General features: G+C 42.1%; 1 protein-coding gene across 2 annotated transcripts in view; it reads right to left on the bottom strand.

Moving 5' to 3' along the window:
- LOC147021608 (bone morphogenetic protein receptor type-2-like) overlaps positions 1-26,692 on the bottom strand; it is a 182,577-nt gene that overhangs the window by 22,437 nt on the left and 133,448 nt on the right. The window contains exons 5-10 of one of the 2 annotated variants that reach the window (XM_085891727.1): positions 26,349-26,437; positions 25,410-25,448; positions 21,145-21,375; positions 14,836-14,950; positions 10,805-10,962; positions 3,846-3,993 (exon numbers count right to left, since the gene is read on the bottom strand). In XM_085891727.1, coding sequence (XP_085747853.1) covers positions 3,846-3,993; positions 10,805-10,962; positions 14,836-14,950; positions 21,145-21,375; positions 25,410-25,448; positions 26,349-26,437 — 780 coding nt within the window. The remainder of the gene's footprint in view (positions 1-3,845; positions 3,994-10,804; positions 10,963-14,835; positions 14,951-21,144; positions 21,376-25,409; positions 25,449-26,348; positions 26,438-26,692) is intronic. The other variant, XM_085891728.1, reaches the window with a different exon arrangement.

The following is a 26,692-nucleotide window of genomic DNA, read 5'->3' as shown; positions in this document are numbered from 1 at the left end:
ACTTCATTCCTTTGGTACAAGGTCTCTTCGGAGAATCCTAAGCTCTTGCTGGTCGGACTTTCTGTCCAATGAGCGGTTGCTGAGATAGACTCAAATGAGATTTGTTACCTGCATCGACCGTGAGCATCAGTTGCGGCTGTATGGACATGTGGCTCATTTTCCTGACACTGATCCTGCAAACCAGATTTTCTCAGAGAGGGAGCCTCATGAGTGGAAGAGGCCAAAGGGCTGACCACATGCCTCATGGTTGCAGCAGGTTGATCAGCATCTCAAGGAGATAGGGATGGGCAAGGCATCTGCCCAGGGGATGGTCAGACAGAGGCCCCTGGAATACCGGAAGAAAGTGGACGCAGTGACGTGCTGCTCCAGTACATGCTCCATTACCTGACCTGACCAGCAATAAACTGTTATCATAGTGTTTCACATTCAGGGTGATTCAACAAGGTGTGTGCTATTAAACTCACAACAATGTTAAACAATGTGTGAGCTGGAATCTTCTCACTCTCCCCCTCCTATCTCTCTCACTGTCTCCCCCCCCACCCCCGACCCCCACTATCTCTCTTCCTACCACCCCTATCCCCCTCTGTATCACCCCACCCCTCTCTCACTCTCTCTCCCACCCCTATCCCTCTCTCCCACCCCATCCCTATCTCCCACCCCTATCCCTCTCTCCCACCCCTATCCCTCTCTCTCTCCCCTATCCCTCTCTCTCTCCCCTATCCCTCTCTCCCACCCCTATCCCTCTCTCCCACCCCTATCCCTCTCTCCCACCCCTATCCCTCTCTCCCACCCCTATCCCTCTCTCTCACCCCTATCCCTCTCTCCCACCCCTATCCCTCTCTCCCACCCCCTATCCCCCTCTGTATCACCCCATCCCTCTCTCACTCTCTCTCCCACCCCTATCCCTCTCTCCCACCCCTATCCCTCTCTCCCACCCCTATCCCTCTTTCTCTCACCCCTATCCCTCTCTCTCTCTCTCACCCCGATCCCTCTCTCCCACCCCTATCCCTCTCTCTCACCCCCATCCCTCTCTCTCTTTCTTTGTCTCTCTCCAACCCGTATCCCTCTCCCTCTCTCATCCCTGTCCCTCTGGCTATGTCGCTCTCCCACCCCTACCCACTCTCTCGCGCTCTCACATGCTATCCCTCTCTCTCTGTCACCGTCTCATACTCTCTCTCCCACCCCTATCCCTCTCTCTCTGTCCCACCCATGTCCCCACCTCTGCCTCTCTCCCCAACCCCTCTGCCTCTCTCCCCAACCCCTCTGCCTCTCTCCCCCACCCTCTGCCTCTCCCCCCACACCCCTCTGCCTGTCTCCCCCACACCCTTCTGCCTGTCTCCCCCACACCCCTCTGCCTCTCACCCACACCTCTGCCTCTCTCCCCCACCCTCTGCCTGTCTCCCCCACACCCCTCTGCCTGTCTCCCCCACACCCTTCTGCCTGTCTCCCCCACACCCCTCTGCCTCTCACCCACACCTCTGCCTCTCACCCACACCTCTGCCTCTCACCCACACCTCTGCCTCTCACCCACCCCTCTGCCTGTTTCCCCCACACCCCTCTGCCTGTCTCCCCCCACCTCCGTCTGCCTGTCTCCCCCATACCCCTCTTCCTCTCTCCCCGACACCTCTGCCTCTCACCCACACCTCTGCCTCTCTCCCCCACACCCATCTGCCTCTCTCCCCCAACCCTCTACCTCTCTCCCCCACACCCCTCTGCCTCTCTCCCCACACCCCTCTGCCTCTCTCCCCCACACCCCTCTGCCTCTCTCCCCCAACCCTCTGCCTCTCTCCCCCAACCCTCTGCCTCTCTCCCCCACACCCCTCTGCCTCTCTCTCCCACAACCCTCTGCCTCTCTCCCCCACACCCCTCTGCCTCTCTCCCCCACACCCCTCTGCCTCTCTCCCCCACACCCCTCTGCCTCTCTCCCCCAACCCTCTGCCTCTCTCCCCCACACCTCTGCCTCTCACCCACACCTCTGCCTCTCTCCCCCACACCCATCTGCCTCTCTCCCCCAACCCTCTCCCTCTCTCCCCCACACCCCTCTGCCTCTCTCCCCCACACCCCTCTGCCTCTCTCCCCCACACCCCTCTGCCTCTCTCCCCCACACCCTCTGCCTCTCTCCCCCACACCCCTCTGCCTCTCTCTCCCACACCCCTCTGCCTCTCCCCCACACCCCTCTGCCTCTCTCCCCACACCTCTGCCTCTCACCCACACCTCTGCCTCTCTCCCCACACCCCTCTGCCTCTCTCCCCCAACCCTCTGCCTCTCTCCCCAAGCCCTCCATCTTCTCTCCCACCCCTCCCTCCTCTCCCTCTTCCCCTCGCTCCTCTCCCTCCACTAATCTTCCCCTTCCCTCCTCTCCTTCTCCCTCCCCCTCCCCCCCCCCGCCAAATAACCCCACTCGTGAAGTGTGAAGTGACTGGTTGTATTTGCTGGTGGAAAATAAAAGAGGATAAACAGTGTTTCAGTGCTGGAACTGGAATTAATTTTCCAGGCATGCAATGAGGGTTATTCCAACGAGAAATAGGAAACAGATAAGAAATTTCCACAATTTCAAGAAAATTCCACAAGCTTTTCTCCACTTTTGCAGAGATAGCTCAAAATAAGCAAATGGATCGTTTCACGTTTCGCAATGCCATCGTCACAGAACGGTTCTGAACATCAAACCTCAATTATACAGGATGGCCAAAAAAAGTGGGCCCTGGGAAAAGTTAAACAACCCTCTCAGTTTTCATTCAATCTCGCTCATTTTTCAAGAGGTTTGAACCGAGTTAAGGGAGAGTGTATCTCACAAGTTTCTTGAATCTGTGACATTCATTAACCATGTTGTGGACACCTGAAGAAAAGTCATTTTTGTAGAAAACTATCTGCGGATAAGTTCATTCTAAGAGGCAATGCGTCTGTTCTGCACACATTTTGCAACAACAAAAGCACTCAGCAAGTCTCAAATTCAAAGGTTTGTGAAATAAATTTAGCCAGCATAGCACAGTCTTTAATATTAGTTTACCAAACAGAAAAGGCCACTCTGGCCGATCAAAATCAGGAAGGTCACCCAAGAATATTGCTGCCGTTGCCGACTCAATCGCCCGCAGTCCCAAGAAATCGCTTCGGCACCGCTGTCAAGAGCTCAACGTCACACAAGAAAGCTCGAGGAGAATTCTGATAACAATCCATATGAGTTATCAGTAACCTTGCTCGATGTGTGGCTCTCTGCGTAGAGCAAAATGGTGCCATTTGAAGCATATAATCAAACATCAACGTTGCAAGTAATTTAATTGTAAAATTGTCAGATTTATTTGTGGACACCTGAAATTTTCATTGATATCTTGACTATGAGTGAGTAATATGATCTGCAAATTTCCTTAAGTTTGATTGGATAATTGAAAAGTTATTCAAACCTTTGCCGGGCCCACTTTTTTGGCTCACCCGGAATATTCAAATTATCACTATAAATGCAAAGCTCTGAACTGCAGTGCATGTTTGTGGAGTGCGTGACTAGTTGTTTACATCAATAATGCATGTGTTGGAGGTTAATGGTTTCATTTTAGGTTTAGTGTTGAAGAAGATTGGAATTTAAGCACAAACTGCAGAAGGGATGGCGAGGAAGAAAAACAAATCCCAGAAATGTGCAAGGATGGAATACGAAGCAAGGTTTAAGTCAGCACACCATGACCAGCCATATTTTGTTCTTCCAAATAATCTGTGCTCAACTTGCATTGCAAATGATAATGAAAATTCATGTTTGAAAATAATATGTATATTATCTAACTTTTGTTGGCATTATACAGCTGTAATTGCCAACTGTTCTCCCTTCTATTCACCCACCGTGACGGATATATTCTTGCCTGCAAACAGGTCTGAGCAGCGGCTGAAGATTTCCCAGTAAACGAGGCCCAATGCATACACGTCCACTTGCTTGAGGGCCGTCTCGCAGTCACACAGGTTCACGGCCCCTTCAAGCACCTCGGGTGCCATGTAACGAATTGTTCCAACCTGAAATCCAAGAAGTTAGCAGCACTCTGCAAAAAGTCTGGAGTCTCCTTTGGTTTTTATTGAGTAATGCTGCAAAAGTGTATACTTTCTTACCAAGATATTAAATGGGATCAAAGGTGTAATGGGAAATTTCACATGAGTAACCTGAATGTCAGGGTATCGGCTTACACCATCACCGACTAGTAACAGCCGAACACTCGTTTTTCATCCCACTTCTTGTCTCACACGTGCTGTGCTTAATTGTCTTCATCCATCTTATGCTCCTGACTGCCACATCCCTTCCTTTTCTAACCCTCATCTGCTTTCCCTTTCCAACTCATTTTCCCCTTGTTTCACAACTTCGAGACCACATTACACCAGCATATTACACACAGCTTCACATCTCCACAAAGATTCAGAAATTCTGCAAACCAACATCTGTCTTTCAACCTCATCACTGCCTGCAATATCTTCTGCAGTACACTCATTGATGCCCCTATTATGTTGCTATATTTGTTTTGTCTATTTATAAATGCGGTGTCGTTTGAGATTTGATGCATAATATATTAAAATCTCTTGCTCAAATGTTCAATCTTTTGAAATATGTAACCTGTGATTGCAGGGCAGATATTAATACAAAATTTCATCGTTGCAACTGAAAAATAAAGTTATTACCATAAATATTTTTTTTTTAACATGATAACAGTAAGGAGCACCATAAGCCAAGATGTGACATGGGGCGATGGGCTCAAGTACTGCTGATCTGATATGTACTATGTCGGTTGCATGAATGAAGGTGATGGATGATGCAAGTATCATTGAATAGCTCTGCGAAAATGTGAGGTCACAAATCTTGACTTATCAGTGTTCTTTGAGGATTTTGATGTTGATAGCATTGAATGGCAAGGGAGCATGGTGACCTGAGCACAGGAAAATGCCTTCGAAGTGCAGCTTCAAGCCAGCTGCACCCTGAGGGAATTCCTCAAAGCAAATCTCTTGCGATTGTTCTTGAATGATTAGCACAATCACACAATGTTCTGGCAAAAGGAAGATACACTGGTGTGAATGTCATTCATTTGCAGGCAAACTGCAAATGTATTGGCATAATTTCCTGTAATTTTCCTATTTGGAATCAAATTGGAAAATATATCCTAAAAATGACAATCAAGGCCTAGAGCATCCAAGGCCAACTCCACAGATGGCTAACTGGCTTCCTCCACTCTCATAGCCAATGTGTGGCTCCAAAGACAATCCTTTCATCTCCTGCTCCCCGTCATGGCTGGAGTGCTCCAAGGCAGTGTTCTGAGCCCAGTCCTATTCCTGATCTTCATCCATCATCTCATTGACTCTCTGGAAAATCCCCTTTATCTATTTGCTGATGACTCCACCCTCAGCCATGATGTGACACCCCTCACCTGAATGGACATTTTGCTTCAAACAAAGTGCTTCCTTGGCACAGCTGAACTCCTATCCACCTAAAAACCTTTCTCCACAGCTTCATGAAGTACTGCTCTTCCCTTTGGACTGACTCTCCTGCCTCACACCTTGCTCAGCTTGATGCCATGGTAACCAAGGCCTTAAAGATCATTGGAATCTCTCAAAATCACAAGATAGCAGCATCCAAGATGTCATTGAAAGCCTGCATCTTAATTTTGACCCAGTTAACCTGTAATCCCAGCGGCTCCAGCTCCTCATTCAGCACCTCGAGGGCCCCTGAAAGGATATCCAGAGTCTCCACAAAGATGACTGCATCATCTGTGAAATCAAGGTCAGAGACCTTGACATTCCCAAACGACGCACCGCAGCTTGATCTCTCCAACATCCTCCCCAGAATCCAGTCCATACAAGTGCTGAAAGTGTGGGAGGCAGTACCCACCCCTGACAAACTACAGTAACAACTGGAAATAAGTCAGAGATGGCATCACCACATCCAAGAGCACTCTCAGTACCAGAGTATAGTTCAGACATCAGATTGATTAGTTTTAGTGGCACCCCACGAAGACCAAGAATCCTCCAGAGGGTATTCCGATTCACTGAATCGAACGCTTTGCAGAGATCAACATAGGCTGCAAGCAGCCCCTGCTGAAACTCTCATCTGCGTTCGGTTTGTACCCGAAGGGCAAGGATACATTCAATCGTTGACCTCTTTGTTGTAAAGCCTGACTGTTCTGGGCGCTGGTGCTCAAGCAGATGGTAGCGGCGAATCCAATCAAGAATTGTCCAAGCAAAGACCTTGCCTAGCACTGAGAGCAGCGTCACCTCTCGGTAGTTGTTGCAGTCTTGGCGATCACCCTTCCCTTTCCAGAGAGGGACAACAATGCCCCTCTTCCAGTCAGTTGACTGAAAGTTCTTCCTTCCCCCATAAGGGAAGGACACAACAGGACAAATAAGGGAAATTGGGAGGTAACACTTGGTGGTGTAACGTTTAGTGTCCACTTTGTGCCTGTGAGGTCAGTGGTTCAAACTCCGGCTGAGTCATACCAAAGACTTTAAAAATGGTATGTGGAACTTCCTTGCTTGAGGTTCAGCATTTAAAAGTAGAGAGCATGGACATTCCCCATAGGTTGGCATTCATGGGGAGAAGGAAATTCCTCCTTGGAATATGCCCCATTGAGCACGGTAAGAAAAGTGGTGCCATTCTTGTGAGCGTTGGTACGTAGAGTACCCCAAGAAGTGATGGCACTTCACCAAAGCTCAGTGGCTGTTTGTCTCATCAAACAGTACTGTATTGTGTTGTGCTGCATATATTCGTCTGTATGTTGTTGGGTGTGGCAGCTCCATTACGAGCCTTAGATCATGTAAAAAAAAAAAAAACAGCAAAGAGGAGGAGCAAGGGAAGATGCATGGGGTGGTCAGGTCAGGTGAGGTCAGGTCAGCGATGGGAACATGCGCAAAAGCAGTGCATCACTGCGTCCACTTTCCGACAGTACTCCAGGAGCCTCCATATGCATTCCCCCAAAGCAAATACACATTTTGGCCCGTTCCCAACTCCTTGAGATGCCGATCAAGCTGCTGCAACAACGAGGCACATGGTTGGCCCGTTGGCCTCCTCCACTCACGAGGATCCCTCTTGAGATAATCTGGTGAGCAGGATCAGCGCCAGGAAAACGAGCCACATGTCCATACAGCTGCTGCTGTCACTCACGGACTATGCAGGTAACAAATCTCATTTGAGTCTCTCTCAACAACCGCTCGTTGGACACAAAGTCTGACCAGCGATAGCCAAGGATTCTTTGAAGAGACCTGGAACCAAAGGAATAAAGTCTCTGTCTCAGATCCCTGGTCAGAGTCCAAGTGTCAAATTGATAGAGGAGGACTTGAAGCACCAAGGACCTGAAGACTCGGACTTTCGTCCTCCTGCACAGGTACCGGCAGCGCCACACCCAATGATCCAGTGATTCCATGACTCCCCAGGCCCGAACCAGATGTCTATTAATCGCTGGCTCACAGTCAGCAGAGACATTAATATCACTGCCAAGGTAAGTGACTCTCTTCGTGACCTCAACATCCTCACCACAAACAGGTACAGAGAAGATAGCAGCATCCAATATGTCATTGAAAGCTTGGATCTTAGTTTTGGCCCAGGAAAACATAATCCCAGTGGTTCCGACTCCTCATTCAGCATCTCAAGGGCCCCCAAATGGATATCCAGAGTCCCCGCAAAGATGTCTGCATCATCTGCTAAATCAAGGTCCGAGATCTTGATATTCTCAAACGATGCACCGCAGCTTGATCTCTCAACATCCTCTTCAGAATCCAGTCCATACAAGTGCTGAGAAGTGTGGGTGCCAATACACACCCTGATGAACTCCAGTAACAACTGGAAATAAGTCAGAGATTGTATCACCACATCTCACAGCACTCTCAGTACCAGAGTGTAGTTCAGATATCAGATTGATCAGTTTTGGTGGCACCTCCTGAAGACAAAGTATCCTCCAGAAGGCATCCCGATTCACTGAATCAAACGCTTTACAGAGATCAACATAGGCTGCAAGCAGCCCCTGCCAAAACTCTCGTCTACGTTCGGTGAGGACACGTAGAGCAAGGATACGGTCAATCGTTGACCTCTTTGGTGTAAAGCCTGACTGCTCTGGGCACTGGTGCTCAAGCAGATGGTGGCGAACCCTATCAAGAATTATCTGAGCAATGACCTTGTCCGGCACTGGAGTAGACAATATGGATACAGAAGCAAACTTTCAGGAAGGAAAAAACTGGAAATTTGGAAGGAGGGCTTGGGGGATGGGGACCAACAGAGGTAGAAAAGGTCATACTTTTGGATGGGTGATGATCTGAGCTGGTGGGGAACAGCTGTCTTGAAGACCTGGAGAAAATAATGAGATTGAACAGAATGCGAAAGTTGATTGATTCCACAGGTGGGAAAAGACAGGAACGAATGAGTGGAGGTGAGCAGTGATTCTGGATTATGGGGGTTTCACCAGAATAGAGTTGATGGTGGACCATGTGTAGTGTGCACTGTGCACCCTCCAGAAACATGGGAGATGGAAGGGAGGGGGGGCAATGCAGAGGGGGGAGGGACTAGAAAGTAGGTGGTGGAAGAGACCATGGACCTGTCTGCAATGGTGAAGTGATAGGTCCATCGACACAGCTTCATTGCGGGAGATTCCAATGATCTTGAAGGCCTTAGTTTCTTGAAGACTATAACCTGCAATTTAACATTATGGAAAGAGTATATGTCAACTCCGTTTTAGTCCAAAATCAACCAAAATGAGGCCTTCATGTGTAACTCCATGGTGTATGTATCTGTGCTCTCGGCTGGTGCTTCTGCCTCCCACCTTACTCTTCTTGAGGTGGCCAAGGCCTTCAAGATCATTGGCATCTCAAAGCAGCAGGCAGGTTCGTAAGGGCTGTCACTATTCCACCGGAAGCAAGTTGGTTAGTTCTCCATTTTTATATAAGCTTACATCGAGCCTTGCTCTTCCTGCCATATCATCTGCCATCCCAGAGTCAGCCCAGATCACATGCATTCCTCAATTAACCATTGCCTGCTCATCATCCCCAAATTCAGGCTGGTTCCCTCACTGTATTTCTTTCCTCCCATATTCTCTTGATTGTGCAATTTGCTCCCTTTGTCCATAGTCTCATTCTCCTCACTTCAGTCTTTGAAATACACTGTCCATCATTACCTCCACCACCGAAGGTGAAGGAGGTTATGTTTGCACCCGTTTCTGTCCGTTTCTTTGTTTGCAGGATATCTCAAAAAGTTGTGGGTGGATCCGGATGACATTTTGTGGACAGGTTGGGTGTGTGACAAGGACGAACTGATTAATTTTGGTGAAGATCCAGATCCGGATCCGCCGACTCGAATTTTTTAATGATTTTTCACCATTGAGAGATAGGGCCAAAAACGATATATAGCACGATATCTCAAAAAGTTGTGGGCGGATTCCGAAAAAAAAACAAAAAAAAAAAAAACTTGGTGGACATGTCGGGTGTGTGACGAGGATAAATCTATTCAATTTTGGTGAAGATCCGAATCCGGATGCGTTTCTGATAATTTTTTGATTCATCAGCATTGAGGGATAGGGCGAAACCGATACATAACACGATATCTCAAAAAATTTGTGTACGGATTGAGATAAAACTTGCAACGAAACTTGGCGGACACATCGGGCACGTGTTAAGGATGAATCGATTCGATTTTGGTGAAGATCCGAATCCAGATCTGGATACGAGAATTATTTAATTTTAAAACCGATTCTTTACCATTGAGAGATGAGGCCAAAAACGATATATAGCACGATATTTCAAAAATGTATTGAACCAGATATGTTCTCGTGGATCAGGCATTACATGGTGGTGGTATGTGCTCCCACTAAGTGCCCTCCCAGTTACCTCATTGGTTCACCCATGCACATCTGCAATCTCTTCGATACATGCTGATTCTTTCACATTCTCTCCCATTTTGTTCCTTACTGGGCCATTGCTGATCGCTTCTGTGTTATTCCTCTTTTCCACCCCACCACATGTATGTCTACCCCTTCCACATCCTTTAGTAGTCCCTTCCACATCTAAGCACACTGCCCTTTGTTGTTTAGCTCCTCCATGAGCCTGGACTTTTGTATCAAATAAAAAAAAGAAATAGCATACAACATTGCTCAATCTCCAAGAAATATCAATGGCAACAAAGAACATTTCTGCATTCAGACAAGTCGTCCTAACATCATATTATTATGCCAATGACAAACAAAAGCCCTGGTTTGAAAAGCGAACCAACATCCTTCGTAAACAGATGTCGTAGAGTCTATTTCTAAGAAGGAAGCGCAGATACATTGCATGAAAAGGGCATTGTTGTGAAAATTTGTTAATCTGCAACTCCCCTCTAAACACCCCTCCCCCTCGGTCAACGACTCCTTTTCCCCAAAGTTTAAAATGTATTTTAAGGGCATTCCTTAGTGCTGACCCAGGGTCTACCAGCAACACATACAGCCACAGCATCACAAAAAGAAAAGTATAAATAAATTATATTATTTCACTTCATAGGCTTTGACTTGAGTTCCTATTTGATTCTTAGCCCTTAACAAACTGGTTGTAATGAAGAGTTCTACTTAATTTCTCTGTAACAGATCAAGATATTTAGATTTTATTGAAATAGGAAAATACATTTAGCTGATGTGAAATAGTTGAAGTATTTTCTTTTTTTTTAAAATGGTTTCATCTACCAAAAGGTGCTCTTCTTAAGAGAGATTGTGTTACATCGAGCATTTCCTAGAAGACAACTCTATCCAGTGCATTATAATTATCATGAAATGTTTACGCACTCAAATGCACATCTATACTTGTTGTACCCACCCAGATCCTGCACTCAACACACCTCACTAATTGCTGGAGTATCATCATCTCCACTGCAGGAACCACGTCGAGACAAGCGCATTGAGAAACCCAAATCTCCAAGCACGCAGGAGCCATCACTGCGAACTAGTATGTTTTGACTGTTCAGGTCACGGTGGGCTATTGCTGGCTTTGCTTCACCTGCACTCCAGGAAATAATGAGGATTAGTGCACTGAAAAACCAATGATAAATACAAACAGCGAGTTCAAAAACCAGATTGTATACCTATCAAATGAATCTACGTTACTATTTATCAAAATGTATTCCCTTCCTCTTTGTAACTACCATAAGCATAAAATATATATATATATATATATATATATATATATATATATATATATATATATATATATATATATGTATATAAAATGGAGCAAGTGTATGGATGTATCTACTCCTCCGAGGGTATTTGACCAAAGAAGCTGAAACTTTCACAATTGATGAGGGCACCCCGAGGTTGTGCATGTGTTTGAGTCCATCAAGTTTTGAAAGAAATCGTTTTATTCACCCATCTTGGCATTTTCTTCCTTTGGGGGGAGGGTTTATGCAATTGTAATTATCCAAAGCTACATAACCACAATGTATTTTTTGTATAAACATTCGAGGCTCGTGGAGGAACTGGTACTGGTACACTGAACGGATCAGGACACAACAGGACAAAAAGAACAGTTGAGAGAGGGTGGAAACACCAACAGCAGAGCCAAAGGCCGAGAAAGGAGGAGAGGGACAAACAATGAGTGAGGGGAGTAATTGGTGGGGGAGGGGGGTGGGGCAGGAGAGGATGCATGAAATGGACAAGATGGACACAGAAGAGGATTCTCACGAGGGAAAACTAGAAAATTGAAAGGAGGAAGGATTTTGGGTGGGGTTAACAGGGGTAGAAAAGATAATGGTTTTGGGTTGGGGACGATCTGAGATGGTGGTGAACAGCGGTCTTGAAGACCTGGATGGAAGAACGAGATTGAAGAGGATGTGGAAGTTGGTTCTCCAGGTGGGGAAAAAAGAGGAACAAATGAGTGGAGGTGAGCAGTGATTTTGGATTTAGGTAGTTTCAACAGAAGGCAGTTGATGGTGGATTGTGTGTGTCCTGCACAAACCTGAGGTGGGGGGGGGGGGAAGCACAGAAAGAACAGAGGATGCAAGACCAGAAAGGAGATGGTAGAAGACAGAGAGGCCACCGACCTGTCTGCAATGGCAAGGTGATGGACTCATAGACTTAGCTTCATTGAGGGAGATTCTAATAATCTTAAAGGCCTTGGTTTCCAAGGTGTCAAGCTGAGCAAAATGTGAGGCAGGGGAGCCAGCCCAGAGGGGAGAGCAGTACTCTATCAAGCTGTGGATGAAGGCCTTGTAGGTGGATAGGAGTTCAGGTGTGCCAAGAAAAGACTTTGTACAACGGAGGATGCCCAGTCGGTGGCTGGCTTTCGAAGCCAACTTTGAAATGTGGTTTGCCCATGAAAGATCATGGCTGATGGTGAGACCCAGGAGTTTGAATGACTGAACTTCCTCAAGAGGATTGTTAAGAAAGTTGCGAGGAGGGTTTGTCAGATGTTCCTTTCGGAGAGAGGTCATGAGAGTGTGAAACTTGTCTGAAAGATGATTTCATGATTCAATCATTGAGATCGAGAGGTGGGATCGAGAGATCGAGATCGAGAGATATAACAAATCGAGAGAGAGATGATTGAAAGACATATTCAATGTGTTTGACCAGCTTGTGATTGTTTTTTCAAGGTCTGAAGAGAGGGAAGAGGCTGCAGCCTGCCTCTCTGAAGGATGAGGAATGTCATGGCAGAGGATGGAGCCATCAGCAAATAGATAAAGAGGATTTTCCAGAGCGTCAGAAAGATAAAATTTGTGAATATCAGGAATAGGACTGTGCCCAGACCACTGCCTTGGGGCGCTCCAGCCTTGACAGGGAGAGGAGATGAAAGGATTCCATTGAGTGCCACACGTTGGCTGCGAGATTAGAGGAAGTCAATGAACCATGTGTGGGAGGAGTTTGCCTTGGATGGTATAGACAGACAGTTTGGAGAGTAAGGCAGGATGCCAGACTGTATCAAAAGCACAAGATATGTCCAGAGAGACAGCCCTGATCTCATGTCTGACATTCTGGGCCTCCATCCATTGTTGGGTGAGTAGAAGCAGCATTTTCAAGGTGGAGTGATCTGGTCTAAAACCAAAATGGTTATCCGAGATGATGTTGGAGGAAAGCAAGGATTTCATATCAACTGCTGTGATGGATTCCATGACCTTGTTGATGATTGGAAGTATACTGAGAGGTCTGAAGTTGAGGGGTTTCAGTTTTTGCACCTTTTATGTAACACGGTGATGTTGGTGGATTTCTAAGCAGATGGAAGACGTCCAGCACAAACGACAAGCTGAAAAAGGCAGAGAGAGGATGTGCAAGAGCAGCAGAGCATGTTTTTAGGACATTATATATGCGCATGAGCAGTATGCATGATTTTGCTCTGTATACGTAACCCGGGTTAATTGTCTTTTTGGGAGCGATCGAGGCAGCAGTGTGTTTCCGATACACCATCCAAATAAAGGGATGCATCAGAAGAACATGTTGCATGCTTGGAACAAGATCACCCATAGAGTGCTACACTGCTATGGTATTAATAACCATAAAGACAATAACATGACCCCCCCCCCCCCTGGTGGCTCCCATAAGAAGCAGGTGCTTCTCGTAATCATAATAATAATATCAATGAAAAAAAATAATACATCTAGAATATTATCCTTTCTCATTATCCTTAAAGTGCCTTGCTTTCCAGTTGCGTTCACCCATCCTGTCTTGCATATTTCCTCCCTCTTTTGCACACCACAAGATAAATTTCTTGAAAAACAAATTCCTTGCCACGACGAAGCTTCCGCAGTAAGACCTACATGCCACAATGCCAGGCACTCACTGCTTTGGGCCTTTTGAGGATTTCCACGAAATGGTTTTAATTGAAACTGAAAAGCCCATTTCCTGCCATAATTTCCTTGCAATAAGGATCAAATATTTTGAACCTTATCAGTTGCACACGACTGAATTACAAATTATACACAGCACTTACAAAGTCAGGGAAACATCATTCATCATCACATTTCAAAACTGTACTGTACCTCTCGTCAGTGGCATGAAAAATTATTTGATAGAAGAATGAGTATACATGAAAAAATAAAGATAAAATTTTTCAGGAAGGATTTCAAATAAAATTCAAACTGCAACAGGTTCATCCTTTTGTTTGAAGATTTTCTATTATCCAATTTTTCCATTCTTCCTGATATGAATGATCAAATGAAAGACCAAACACTACATCGAGTCATTAGAAGAGACCTGGCTAGGATTCGGGTTTCACCTGCTGCTTCTCTACTCTCAAACCCATCCAGCCGAAGATATTACTTCATCAAACAAAAATGCTACACATTTCAATTTAACAGGTGGCTGTAACTGTGAATTATCTCGCCTCTCTGACATCATGCTTCGCATGGAGTATAAACACCCATCGACATTAATTTTGCGCATTGCAAGATACTCTTCAATAAAGCATTATTTAACCCCTTCCTTCATATTTTTCTCCCTCATTTGCTGCATCCGCTATTATTTGTACCTTTCATTAACACACAGATTCACAAACTTCCATTACTGTGTTTTTCTTTTCATTTACATGCCGTTTCCTCTTTTCTCAGCCAATGTTCGTAAATCCATCACGAACAGCCTGCGCTGCTCAGCTATTGCTTCGACAAGTATCACTTTGCAGTCTTTCACGTGTTTTGAGTTTCTCCTTACCATTTTTGGCTTGTATTCTGCATATTTAACATACATCTCTTTATCATATTTTCCCAATCCTCCTGTACCATACTCTGCCAAGAATTGCATCAATTTTTTTCAAATATATGCTTCAAAAATGTTTTTTTTTTTAAACAAAAAGTCAAGTGATATTGCAACACACACTTAACCATGTGAACTTCATTGTCAATTAATTTTAAAGTGCAATGTCTTTGATACGAATAAAGCATTGTACCGTTCTTGACAACTTCAGCATGGAGGTAGGCAAGACCACGAGTCAGTCCATGAGATAATTTGCACAATGTTAGCCAGTCGCTTGTTTGTCGAGTAAGAAACTCTGCCAGCGAGCCCTGCACACAGTAATTCACACAATATCTTAATAGAAGCTTGAAACAATAGCAGGCAAGTAAAATTGTATGAATAAGCCATTTAGTTCAATGTATACAATTATTTGCTAAACGTAAACTCACAGAACAATCGTATCACCTTTTATTTTTCTCTTGCACAACAATCTATTGAACAGTCCATATGAGCATTCTGCTCGCCCAAAGGCTTTGTACAAAACAAACATGCTCCTGGATCTTTGATGTAAATTTTGTAGACACAAAATACATTTCTGCCTTAAATGAAGTTGAAGCTTTCAGATTTAGTTGAACTAACAGCTATCAGTGTTAGTGGACCAACCAAAAAAAAAACAAAAATAAAACTTTCGTCATGCGTCTTCTCATTATTATTATCCTTATTCTTCCTCTTCTTCCTTTTCTTTTTTTCTTCTTTGCCCTCCATCAATTCTAACCTTTTTAAATGGCAATTTCAAAATGTTCAATCATCCCACATATTTGTTTCCAAATATCATTCTCCCCCTCTCTTTGCTTTTTTGCTTTTCGTTCTACCCCACTCTGAATCTCTGGATATCTCTGGATGACTCAAATCCATGCGCCATATTTATTCATGCCTTTACTCATCATTGCGATCGCAATGCTATATTGTCTGCTTTCTTCTCTCCACCCTTGGAATCCTAAAATCCAACTCTTTTTGTTACGTGTCTGGGACTTCGGTGACAGACTCCTCCATGCCGTCTTCACAACTGTGCCCCAATACACTCGCTCCAGACTAGACTCCATATATACTAGAAGTAGTGAAACGGTGCATCTTGGAAATTTCTGGGCACGTGAGTCATGGGCATTATTTATTTCCATCGCTTATTCGGTGAACGAGCACAAGATATAATTGGTTGCTCATCATTCTTTTATAAATGATAGGATGCTGTCCCATATGATGCACCAATTGATCAGAGAAGGGTTTTCAAAATGTTTCTTGTCCACAAATGCCAGAAAGAAAGAAAAAAATGGGAAAATAAAGTTCGTCATCTGAGATGGAAACCCACTTCTGAGAGATTTCTATGTCAGGAAAGTTGTAGTCCCAGGTGAGTACATATATATATATATGTATATATATATGTATATATATATATATGTATATATATATATATATATATATATATATATATATATATATATATATATATATATATATATATATATATATATATGTATATATATATATATATATATATATATATATATATATATATATATATATATATATATATATATATATATATATGTGTGGTGCTTGCACTTTCCCTCTTCCAATTTTTTCAATTTCTGCATTTGGTCATGACTGATGTGTTTCTTGCACTCACTCGCTCTGTACTCCTCAAATTAGGCACTCAGCAGTGTGAACCTTTACTTGCGTATTGCACCTCATTTTTCCAGAGTTTCTGGGATATGTTTGAGGTTAAATCAATCCTTTCTGATTGTATGGTTATTCTGACATGTTTTAAGAATGGAAAAAGCATTAAGTAATAAAAAGCATCCATACACCCCCACCACTCAGCATCCCCCCAACCGCACAACGTGTCCACCTACAACATGCCTCTCCACCTCCTTGCTTCCTCCATTAAATACCTGCTCGCTTCCTTTCACATCCCACCCCCTCTTTACTTCATCCGCTCCAAACTCCTCTTTTCTACCCCTGCATCTCTTCTCCCCCTGCATTCTAATCCTAACACATTGCCCTTCTTCATGCCATGGAAAGCAAGGCCTTAAACTAATTGGGATCTCCCATAATGAAGCTGAGTGTTCAACCCTGTTACTTTCGCATCACAGAGAGAATTGTGGCCTCTGTATTCTAATTCTACTGCCTGATTTTTTTGTCTTGCCCCCCCCCCGTCTTCTCTTGGCTTTGTCTCTTCAAAGTTTCTGCAGGGTACACAGTCTGCCAGTAACCCTCTTCATGTTAAACTCCCAAAATCCAGGCTCTCTGCTCACCTCCACTCATTTGTTCTACTTTTCTCTTGCCTGTGGAACCAACTTCCCCAGTCTGTTCAGTCCCATTCTTTCCTCCATGGCCCTGGCCTAATGTTGTCACCCCAATTTAGTAGCATTCTGACTGTTTGGTCTGGAGAAGAAGATTTTTGAAGAAATTTACTAAGTTGACCATTTTACTTAAAGTCACGTGACCGGAACGAGTTTTGTAATCCCTGGTACCAGTCAAGAATGTAACATTGCTGCCAAATTTCAGCTGGATTGGCCCAGTGGTTTGGCTGGAGAAGTTGAAGTAGATGACGGATGGGTGGACAGACAGGAATGGACAGATGAACGAACAATACCCTATCTTGAATTTAAATTACAGATAAGCTAAAAAGAGCAGAGCAGCCCATCGATAATGTGATTTGATGTTTATTTTGCTTGAGGTTTGCAAAACAAAATAATTTTTTTTAAAATGCACTTTTACATTTGACCTCGAGCACCAGCATGTGAATGGAAATGAGCGGTCGTGTTGGAAATAAAAATCGGACCACTGCACCTGAAGCTTATCTGGGCTGACCTAATGTTGTAACCCAAATTTTGTAGCATACTGACTGGTGGGGCTGGAGAGGAATGTTTTTGAAGGAATTTACGTAATTTTCCCAAAAGTTGACCAAGTCAGCCATTTTGACGCACTTTCGGTCAAGTGATTGGCATGGCCTCCACAATTTAACATCTAGACCTACTTAGTCACCTGACCGGAAACGAGCTTTGCAATCCATTTCCAGGAAAGGAGAGGAACGTTGCTGGAATTTACATTCCAGATAAACAAAAAACCGGACACATGCCGAGGCTCAGGATCCATTGCCTGACGAAGCCTGCTGTGAAGAGACCGGGTCTGTTCTTGTTTATTGGTCAAATCAGCAGAGTAGATCTAGATTACTTTTGGTTGGAAGTGCCTTCGTCTTCTTTAATATATACTGTATATGTATGTGTGTGTGTGTATATATATATATATATATATATATATATATATATATATATATATATATATATATATATATATATATATATATATATATATATATATATATATTTATATATATCAATATATGTGGATTGTGGAGTGTGTGTGACAGCACTTCCCCAATCTCCATTGGACATAAAGTCCTACACCAAAACATCACCTCCAATCTGGAGGCCTCAACCCGGCAATTCTGTCAAACAAAGATTTCATGGTAAATATCAACGAAACATCAAATGGTGCCACCGAGCCGGATTTTGGATGTATTTACCTCTTATGGAGGAATCTTTTTTATACAAAAAAGTTAAAGAAATCAAAACATTTAAACAGCTTGGAACGTGCACATTGACCCCATGGTCAAAGAACACAGTCCAAAAAGACTGTCCCATTGGCATACACATGCCCCTCAGCCCATAGGCTGAAGAACATGGTCAACCACACACACACACACACACACACACACACACACACACACACACACACACACACACACACACACACACACACACACACACACACACACACACACACACACACACACACACACACACACACACACACACACACACACACACACACCCTAACCCCAAAGGGCCAGAATACATAATTATACAATTGGACTCCTCAATGGGAGTGAGTTCCCATGACTTCAACGGAATGCCTTCCCAAATTTTCATCTGGATGGCATAATGATAAATATCTAACCAATGATGACCACATTCTTTGTTTAAACATCAATCACACAGCCTGGCTGTTATGGTGAGCATCACCATAATCCACAAAAAGTGAAGGTTTACCATGTAATCTTTGTCTTTGACAGTCGCGAGGCTGAGGCTTCTGGATTGGAGGTGATGCTTTGGTGTCGTACTTTATGTCTACTGGAGTTTGGGGGAGTGCTCATCATACTCCACATATTTCAATTTACCTGCAGATCACACCACATGCCTTCTGGTTGAATGGTTTGCATTAGCAGGAACAATCATCTGGGTGGCAGGCAGATGGTTGTTTTTTGCGGATTATGTGGTTTTACCATGTGACACATAATCCACGGCGATGCTCACCATAACAGCCAGGAGGTGTGATTGATATACACATACACATACACATACACATACACATACACATACACATACACATACACATACACATACACATACACATACACATACACATACACATACACATAAAACAGAAAACACAGACGGTGAACACTTGGTGAAGCCTCAGTCAACCCAATAATAATTATATATTATTGGACTGTGACAACTACTATTAATTACACACTATTCAAATGTACATCTTAGACCTTTGGACCCTTTAGACTGCATGCTTAGACTCTTTTTACATTTTAGTAACGGTTTTGACCATAACGACAATTGGAATATCCCCTTTCGACTATTTTTACCTTAAGACCAAGTCAGACTCTTTAGACACTGAACATTTAGACCCCTTATATTATTAAGACCCTTTAAATTCCTTTTGCCCTTTTGGACAAAGTTTAAGACGATAGCAGGCCCACTTCAAACATGGGTTTCCGCATCGCAGTTTCACTTAATCACGGTTTAATTATTGTGGTGAAATGTGCCGATTGCGGAGTGGGTCCCTCACTCTATCGCAGTCTGGGATGGAAGAATACACAACCCTGCATCTTCATCTCACCTCACAGCCCCATGCTGCCCTGTCGCACTCAGTTGCTTTTTTGATATCGTGCCACACGAACTGTTATCACGAGATATCGTGTGATTTAGCTTGCTATCGCGTGATCTCACGTGTATTAATTTTCGCTAGTGTTTTAATTATGTTGCGGGGTGTTATATAGAAGAATGACATGGGATTTTTGTGAAATATAGCAAAGGAAACATTATAAAGTGTCATTAAAAGCTTTTAAAGTAAGATGTAAATTGATTCAATTATGAGGAATGCTGATTTCATTGGGAGGTAATGAGAAAGGAAGAAATAAAGAATAAACGAAGGAAGGAAATGAGGCAAAATGAGTTCGTGATTTGTTTGAGTGAAAATATTTATTTGTTTGTTTGTTTTGAAGCGAGGAGGGGGAATTAAGATAAAGTTGCTGAGCGTGAAAGGGAAGACTTGGGATAAAGCAGAATGAGGCACATATATTGAGAGGTTTTCACTGGTTTTCATGGAGAGGTGCTTGAAATTTAAGCGTGAGATGGATGCTGTCATCGCATGCAGAACAAGGCAAAGCAGACAAAGATCACCTCCTTCTTTACAAAGTCTGATGACCCTGATGAACCTAGTATGCATGCCGACTGAATCCAGGGACATCGATGTCATCTCAATAACCTCCAACATCCTCCATCCTCCACCACCATCATCAAAAGCAAGTAAAATTTGAAGTTTTTCATTTTTTTCTTGTTTAGGCAAAAAATAAATACGTTTTGGAGTTGGTTCCCCTAACCCTATTCTTCCCATAAAGTCTTCACTTTGTGCATCATGGTTTTGCCCAACATGCATTTTTTCAAGAACGTAACTCCAGCAAAGAAGAAGGGTCTGCTGTCCTCCATAACTCGTGTGAAGGCTTTAGCATTTCCCCAACTCACTGAGGAATTTTTTTCATACGATTCCTTGCAAATAGCTGTAATCAATAAGTGAGTTATTGGTCACAGCTGCCATCATGGGTGAGCTGAAGGAGAGTCCCAACATTCTCTCATTCATTCTCTCATTCATTCTCTCTCTCTCTCTCTCTCTCTCTCTCTCTCTCTCTCTCTCTCTCTCTCTCTCTCTCTCTCTCTCTCTCTCTCTCTCTCTCTCTCTCTCTCTCTCTCTCTCTCTCTCTCTCTCTCTCTCTCTCTCTCTCCCTCTCTCTCCCTCTCTCCCTCTCTCTCCCCTCCCATGTTTTTTTTTTCTTTCTTTTCATTGACAATAACAATGTAATGTTAATGTTTGATTCTTCAGGAAGAGATGGCAGCTAAAGTGATAAATTATCAAGAATCAACAATTGTTTTATCATAACGGATACATTTATACAGGACTATAATATAATGACTTTTAGTGTATTTTCTTTAAATGAATGAAGGATGTGTATTTTATAGTTACATACAAATTTACAGTGGCAAATTTTATTTGAGGCCTCAATTTTTCTTAATATTGCAAATTGCAGTTTCTTGCATAATATCTTCACAAAATAATTAGTTGACAATATATTATCACAGAATGAAGTTGTTGCAAATGCACAACACCTCACCCTTGTGTAGTACTCCATGAAGATCAGGTACTCAGGCATACTTTCTGGGCCCATGCGCTCCTCGGCTGCTATGAAGTGTACAATGTTGTCATGAGCCATATGAGGAAGTCGGTAAAGCTCTTTTTCTGTGAGATAGTTCTGGTGATAGGCTGCTGGTAGCACCTTCACAGCAACAGGCCGCTCATCGAGAAAGCCACGCCACACGGCACCACATCGACCTCGCCCAATCAACTGTCATGCATCCATTCCAGGCACAAAATGTTTTCATTTTTAAAAACTGTCCTTTTTTCAATTAAAGTCCTTCAAACATTCACTTTAAATATTCACTGCAAGCAAAACAGCATGGTGGTATATGTTAAATTGTGTCTAGAACTTATGACTGAAGATATACAGTTGAATCTGGATAATAAGCGTATGCGTGGATATAAGTGTATATGAAAAATAAGCACACACAGGCATCCCAATTTGATTTAATCCATAAAAATAAGCACATATAAAATCGTCATAGTAAGGCTTTGAAAACTGAAATTATCAGCTCAAACACTACAGTGTTTCATGCTTTATTGACACATAAACTTTAAGTCCGAATTTCTTACATGTCTGGTGCTGTTACAAGAGTTGTAAGTTCAAAACAACGTTGTTCATCAAGGGTCATAGAAGGGTGTTTTACGACCCTTTATCATAAAGGGTTGTAAAACAACATTTTTCAACAGGTTCAAAATGGACACACCAGTGAAGCATTGATCATACACCCATGAAAAGAAGATTGAGATTATTGCGTTTTAAAACTCATGTAAGAACCAGTAACAGACGTGTAATAAATTTGGACTAAACACAAGTGAAGAATGAAGAAATCATTGCTCAGAGTGAGAAAGTTTCAAAGAACATAGGGAGTAGAAGACGGGCCTTTTTCCCGGACATGGAAAACAAACTTGTCACGGAGCTTAAACAGATACATATACCTGGACTGAAAGTGTATTTAGTCTTTGTTTTTGAGGTATGGACAAATAAATTGAATTGATGTAAAAACTGACATCTATGCAGCCAAGCCGAAGAACATTTACCATTACAAGTGCATGTCATGGATTTTTGAATACGTAAAAGTGCATAGGTGTTCCACTAAATCTAAAAATAGGTGCATACGCTGATTATCCAGATTCTAATGTAACACACAAGTGATGAAGTTTGAAGAATGTCAGATTATAAGAAAAATCTTAGTGATGGACCCATTTCACTAACTCATAGGAACCACAAATGAAGTTTAATTTATGCATACAAATTATTAAATTAACACTCCTATGTTGGATCTTCTCTTCTCATCTGACAGCATGAGGTTGCTTCACCAGGAACTCGATCTGTCTCTTTCCCTTTTTTGTAATACTAGTGCACCCACTCCCTATGGGATTGACATGAAGTGTCATGTTGCTAGCCTCTCTCTCGGGTATGTAGATTACAGTAGATTGAGGCTTGGCTCTGTTAATCTGTTGGAGATGCGATAAGCATATAATGTCTCAAGAACGGTGGGTTTCCTCCCTTTCAATTTAGTGTTAAACAACAGTAGCGAATGTTTAAAAAGGTAATCATACGTGTTTGTGGTTAATAATTTTTTCTTTACCTTCAGATAGGGGTGCCCCATGAAATGCCACAATAAGCTATTTATACACATTAACAGGGTGGTTGTCCAAGGAGGAAAAAACCCTTGGGGAGGGGGCGATATTATTTGTGTTAATATTATGCTATTAACATTGGTGTTGTTATAATTTTTGTTATTTGAAGTGGCCTTGGATAAACACCGAAAAAGACCCCCGGAAAATGATGAGCTATCTATACACCTTAACGTGGATTTCACCCAACGTGGAATACCCCCTTATGGAAGGGGTGGGGGGGGGATGAAGTCACTACAATCTCCATCATGTGATGCTTCGTCCTCTTGTCAAGTATGGTTCAGATTGGATAAGTCATGACCGAATGTATTGCGCTCAGACAGAGACACACCAAATTGCATATTTTAGTACGATATATTATAAAAATTGGAAACATTTAAATAAAATAAAAAAAACAATTGTACATAATTTTAAGAGTACCTCTTACAATGCATCAGGTTGTCACAGTCTTGTTCAACCCTAACAGTACATCAAACAATACAATTGCTAGCTCGTATCAGAGAAATAAAAGCCACTGTTGCAGTGTGTTAATATAAATGTCAAAAGTTGTAAATAGAAAATTCTAATCTTACCATAAAAGCAGGAGATGAACCATATTTTGCAATTTAAATAAGATAAAATAATGAGTGAACCAGGGAAAAGAGTGAGTGGAGGAGAGGGTGGTGGTAGGGCAGTAACTGTTTTAACCCAACTGAGGTAATGGTTGTATATCAATTCTGTTCAGAATGTTGCTGAAGGAGGAGTTTATTTAATTATATTTTCTTTCTAAACAGTGATCCAAGGCTCATGGTTGAGCTTATGCATATAGGATGCAGGTAGAATGATAGAGATATTAATTGTAAATGGAAAATAAAATGCACATTGCATATGAATTAATTGATATTTTTGTAAGCTCAACTTTAACATATTTTTCAATCCTACTTCTACAAAAAGAACAGGCTTTAACACATCTGAGGAATTTAATATTTATCTGGATTTTGTAAGGAATCGCTGAAGATTAGGCTGATTATACTATCGGCTGATTTTAAAACATTTTAATGTTTATGGAACTATTTTAATACAGCAAATGAAGCATCATGCATCATTAGGCATTTTTCATACGTGTTTAGGCACACTAACACTCAAAACCAAAAGGAGAAGAATGAATGTATTTATCATACAGCATTGCAGGGGTGCGAAACAATAAACTCAGCAAATTTTCAGCATTTTGTTTTCTTCACCCTTCTTAACTTCCTCACCAATAAAATTAATTTGCACTTTATGATTTGATGTGATCTTCAACATCGGTTTCACTTGTAAATGCCAATGTTAGAAAATGTAATTTGGTAAAATTAATCACCTGACAACGTTTGAGAAATTTTATGTATGTCGACTCATAAAAAAATATGAACAAGGTCGTGAAAGCTGGTCACCAATGATTAATGTTTGTTATATTTAAATTTGATATCAGTTATTTGCAAGGAAGTTACTTCCTAAAGGTGATTACATTTCAAGTTTTAGGCCAGGGAGTAAAGAATGGAATGTTACTTTCCTCTTTTGAGAAACAATGGTTTTTTGTTTTTTTAATGTAACATGAGTTTAAAATCAAAAGCATTGGCACGTTTTGTAAATAAGAAAAAAAACATCAGCAGTATGATAATAACAGTTTTAACACAAACAAACAGGCTTCCAATTTCATAATATAATAAAATAAATCATTGGGCCAGGTGTAAAAATGTTTTTTTGGAGGAAGGGGCCTGAAAAGAACATTTAAAAAAAAACGTTAATGTTCATTGAATAAAACTTGGGCAAGCCAAAAAAGTAATTCACTGGATAACAAACTTGGCTTTCCAACAAACAAGGACACGTACAATGTTCTCCTCAAGTTTCTAATCACATAGTTGGACATAAGACTGGGTAAATAAGACTCAGTCCTGAACATAAGTGCCATAGTATGCACAACATATTAAAACAAAGTAGAGTGGTCAATTCAGCAGCGTTAAATCTTAGCCAACAATCTATATATTATAAAGTGCGAAAAGTCTGTGTGTTTGTTTGTTCGCGAGCTCCTTCAGTTTTTTGCTGATCTCAGCCAAACTTGGCATGCGTACTCAGATGCCGCAGAGGGTGTTCATGCCGAAGACTCAAAGTATCACTGAAAGTCACAAGGGTGCAATGCACAGATGTTGCAATTGTATCTACACAGCAAGGAGCTTATATATTGTTGAATGGACTAAAGGTGTCAAGATTGATGCATGATGAAAAATGGGTACATAAACTTGTTTATTGAAGCTTAAAAAATAGCTACACCAGATGTATGTGCAATACATTTCTATATATGTATGTGTGTGTGTGTGTATATATATATATATATATATATATATATATATATATATATATATATATATATATATATATATATATATATATATATATATATATATATATATATATATATACGTTGACTCCTCCCATGCTCTTCGAGCCAATGAAGCTGCATAAAGCAGCCAAGACAGCCTACCAAGATAAGCCCTTTGCTGTTTCAAACCCTTCCCAGAGTTCCTCCAGAGATGTAAAGACATTCACAAATCGTACACACATGAGAATCCCAATGCCACACACCCTCAGAAGCCGGACCGGTTTCATCGCTTGTTGGCGAACCTTCAGCGACAGTACAGACAGAAATGCATACCAATGAGGCTCTCAAGCATGTACCACATGCAAACATCAAAACAGTCAACATATAAATAATAAAGACCCACCCACATCTCTCACCTGTGAATGGAGGAAATAACCAATTAGCTTGCACCTCATCAATTAAATCCAGGTGGCTCATGAGCTTGCAAAACAGCAAAGGGCGTACCTTGGGTAGCCTTTCATGGTTGCTTTATGCAGCTTCTTCAGCTGGAAGAGCATGGGATGAATCAATTTGTTTATATAATCCTACCCACCTGGGTTTAATTGATGAGGTGAGAGCTGATTGGTAATTCCCTCCATTCACAGGTGAGAGATGTGGGTGGGTCTTCATTTTTCATAATGTACATTATATATATATATATATATATATATATATATATATATATATATATATATATATATATATATATATATATACATATATATACATATATACGTCAGACTCCATCCCTGCCTTTATGAAATACATATACATTTGCTAGTTAAAATAAAATAAAATTCAAGCATTGTGCATGAATGGGTGAATTCCTGCTGCAATTTAGGATACCCCTAAGAGACACCAAGCCAAGCCACTCTTTTTATGCTGTGAGGTGCAGAGGGCTGTGGAGGTATTTTTAATGGCTGGGGAGCACAATCCTGTATGGGTTGCCCCTTCGATACAGGATACTCAAATGACTTACTTCCTGGAGCTGATTCTCATTTTGCCGACCTCGAAAGGATGACAGGCTGAGGTAACCCATCTGGTGTTAATTAACATGACGTTAAATGGCTTGAACTCAGGATGTTAATAACTTAAACCAGCCAACTTAATTGTTAATCCAACACCAAGAGACACTAATGTTTTGCATAATTAATTAAGCTCACCTCAATCAGCTTGAGGTTATCGAGGTTGAGAGAGGGCAATGCAGGAGCTTCAGGCAGATTCATATTCTGGAAGGAGCTTTTCCTTCTCTCTGTTGCAAGATCACAGCCCAATATAACATGATTATAATGAGTTGTGTATCAAATCAACCATGGATATAGAAGCAAATAAAGTTGATAATTGCCATACATTCAGAAAATAGCAAGTCGGAGAAATTTATTTTGGATATAGAAGACCATGCTTCCCATTATGCTTGCACCACATCCATATACCACCACTCCAAATTGTTGCTGATAATGGAAAGTAAACAGGCTAACCTCCCTCAGGATATTTTGGTCAAGGTGCC

The sequence above is a fragment of the Eptatretus burgeri genome, chromosome 8 (assembly GCF_056783735.1).
Source record: "Eptatretus burgeri isolate ZD-2024b chromosome 8, Ebu_testis_v1, whole genome shotgun sequence".
Taxonomy (NCBI): Eukaryota; Metazoa; Chordata; class Myxini; order Myxiniformes; family Myxinidae; genus Eptatretus; species Eptatretus burgeri.
The sequence above is the reverse complement of the archived record's forward strand: the minus strand, read 5'-3'. Positions and strand labels throughout refer to the sequence as shown.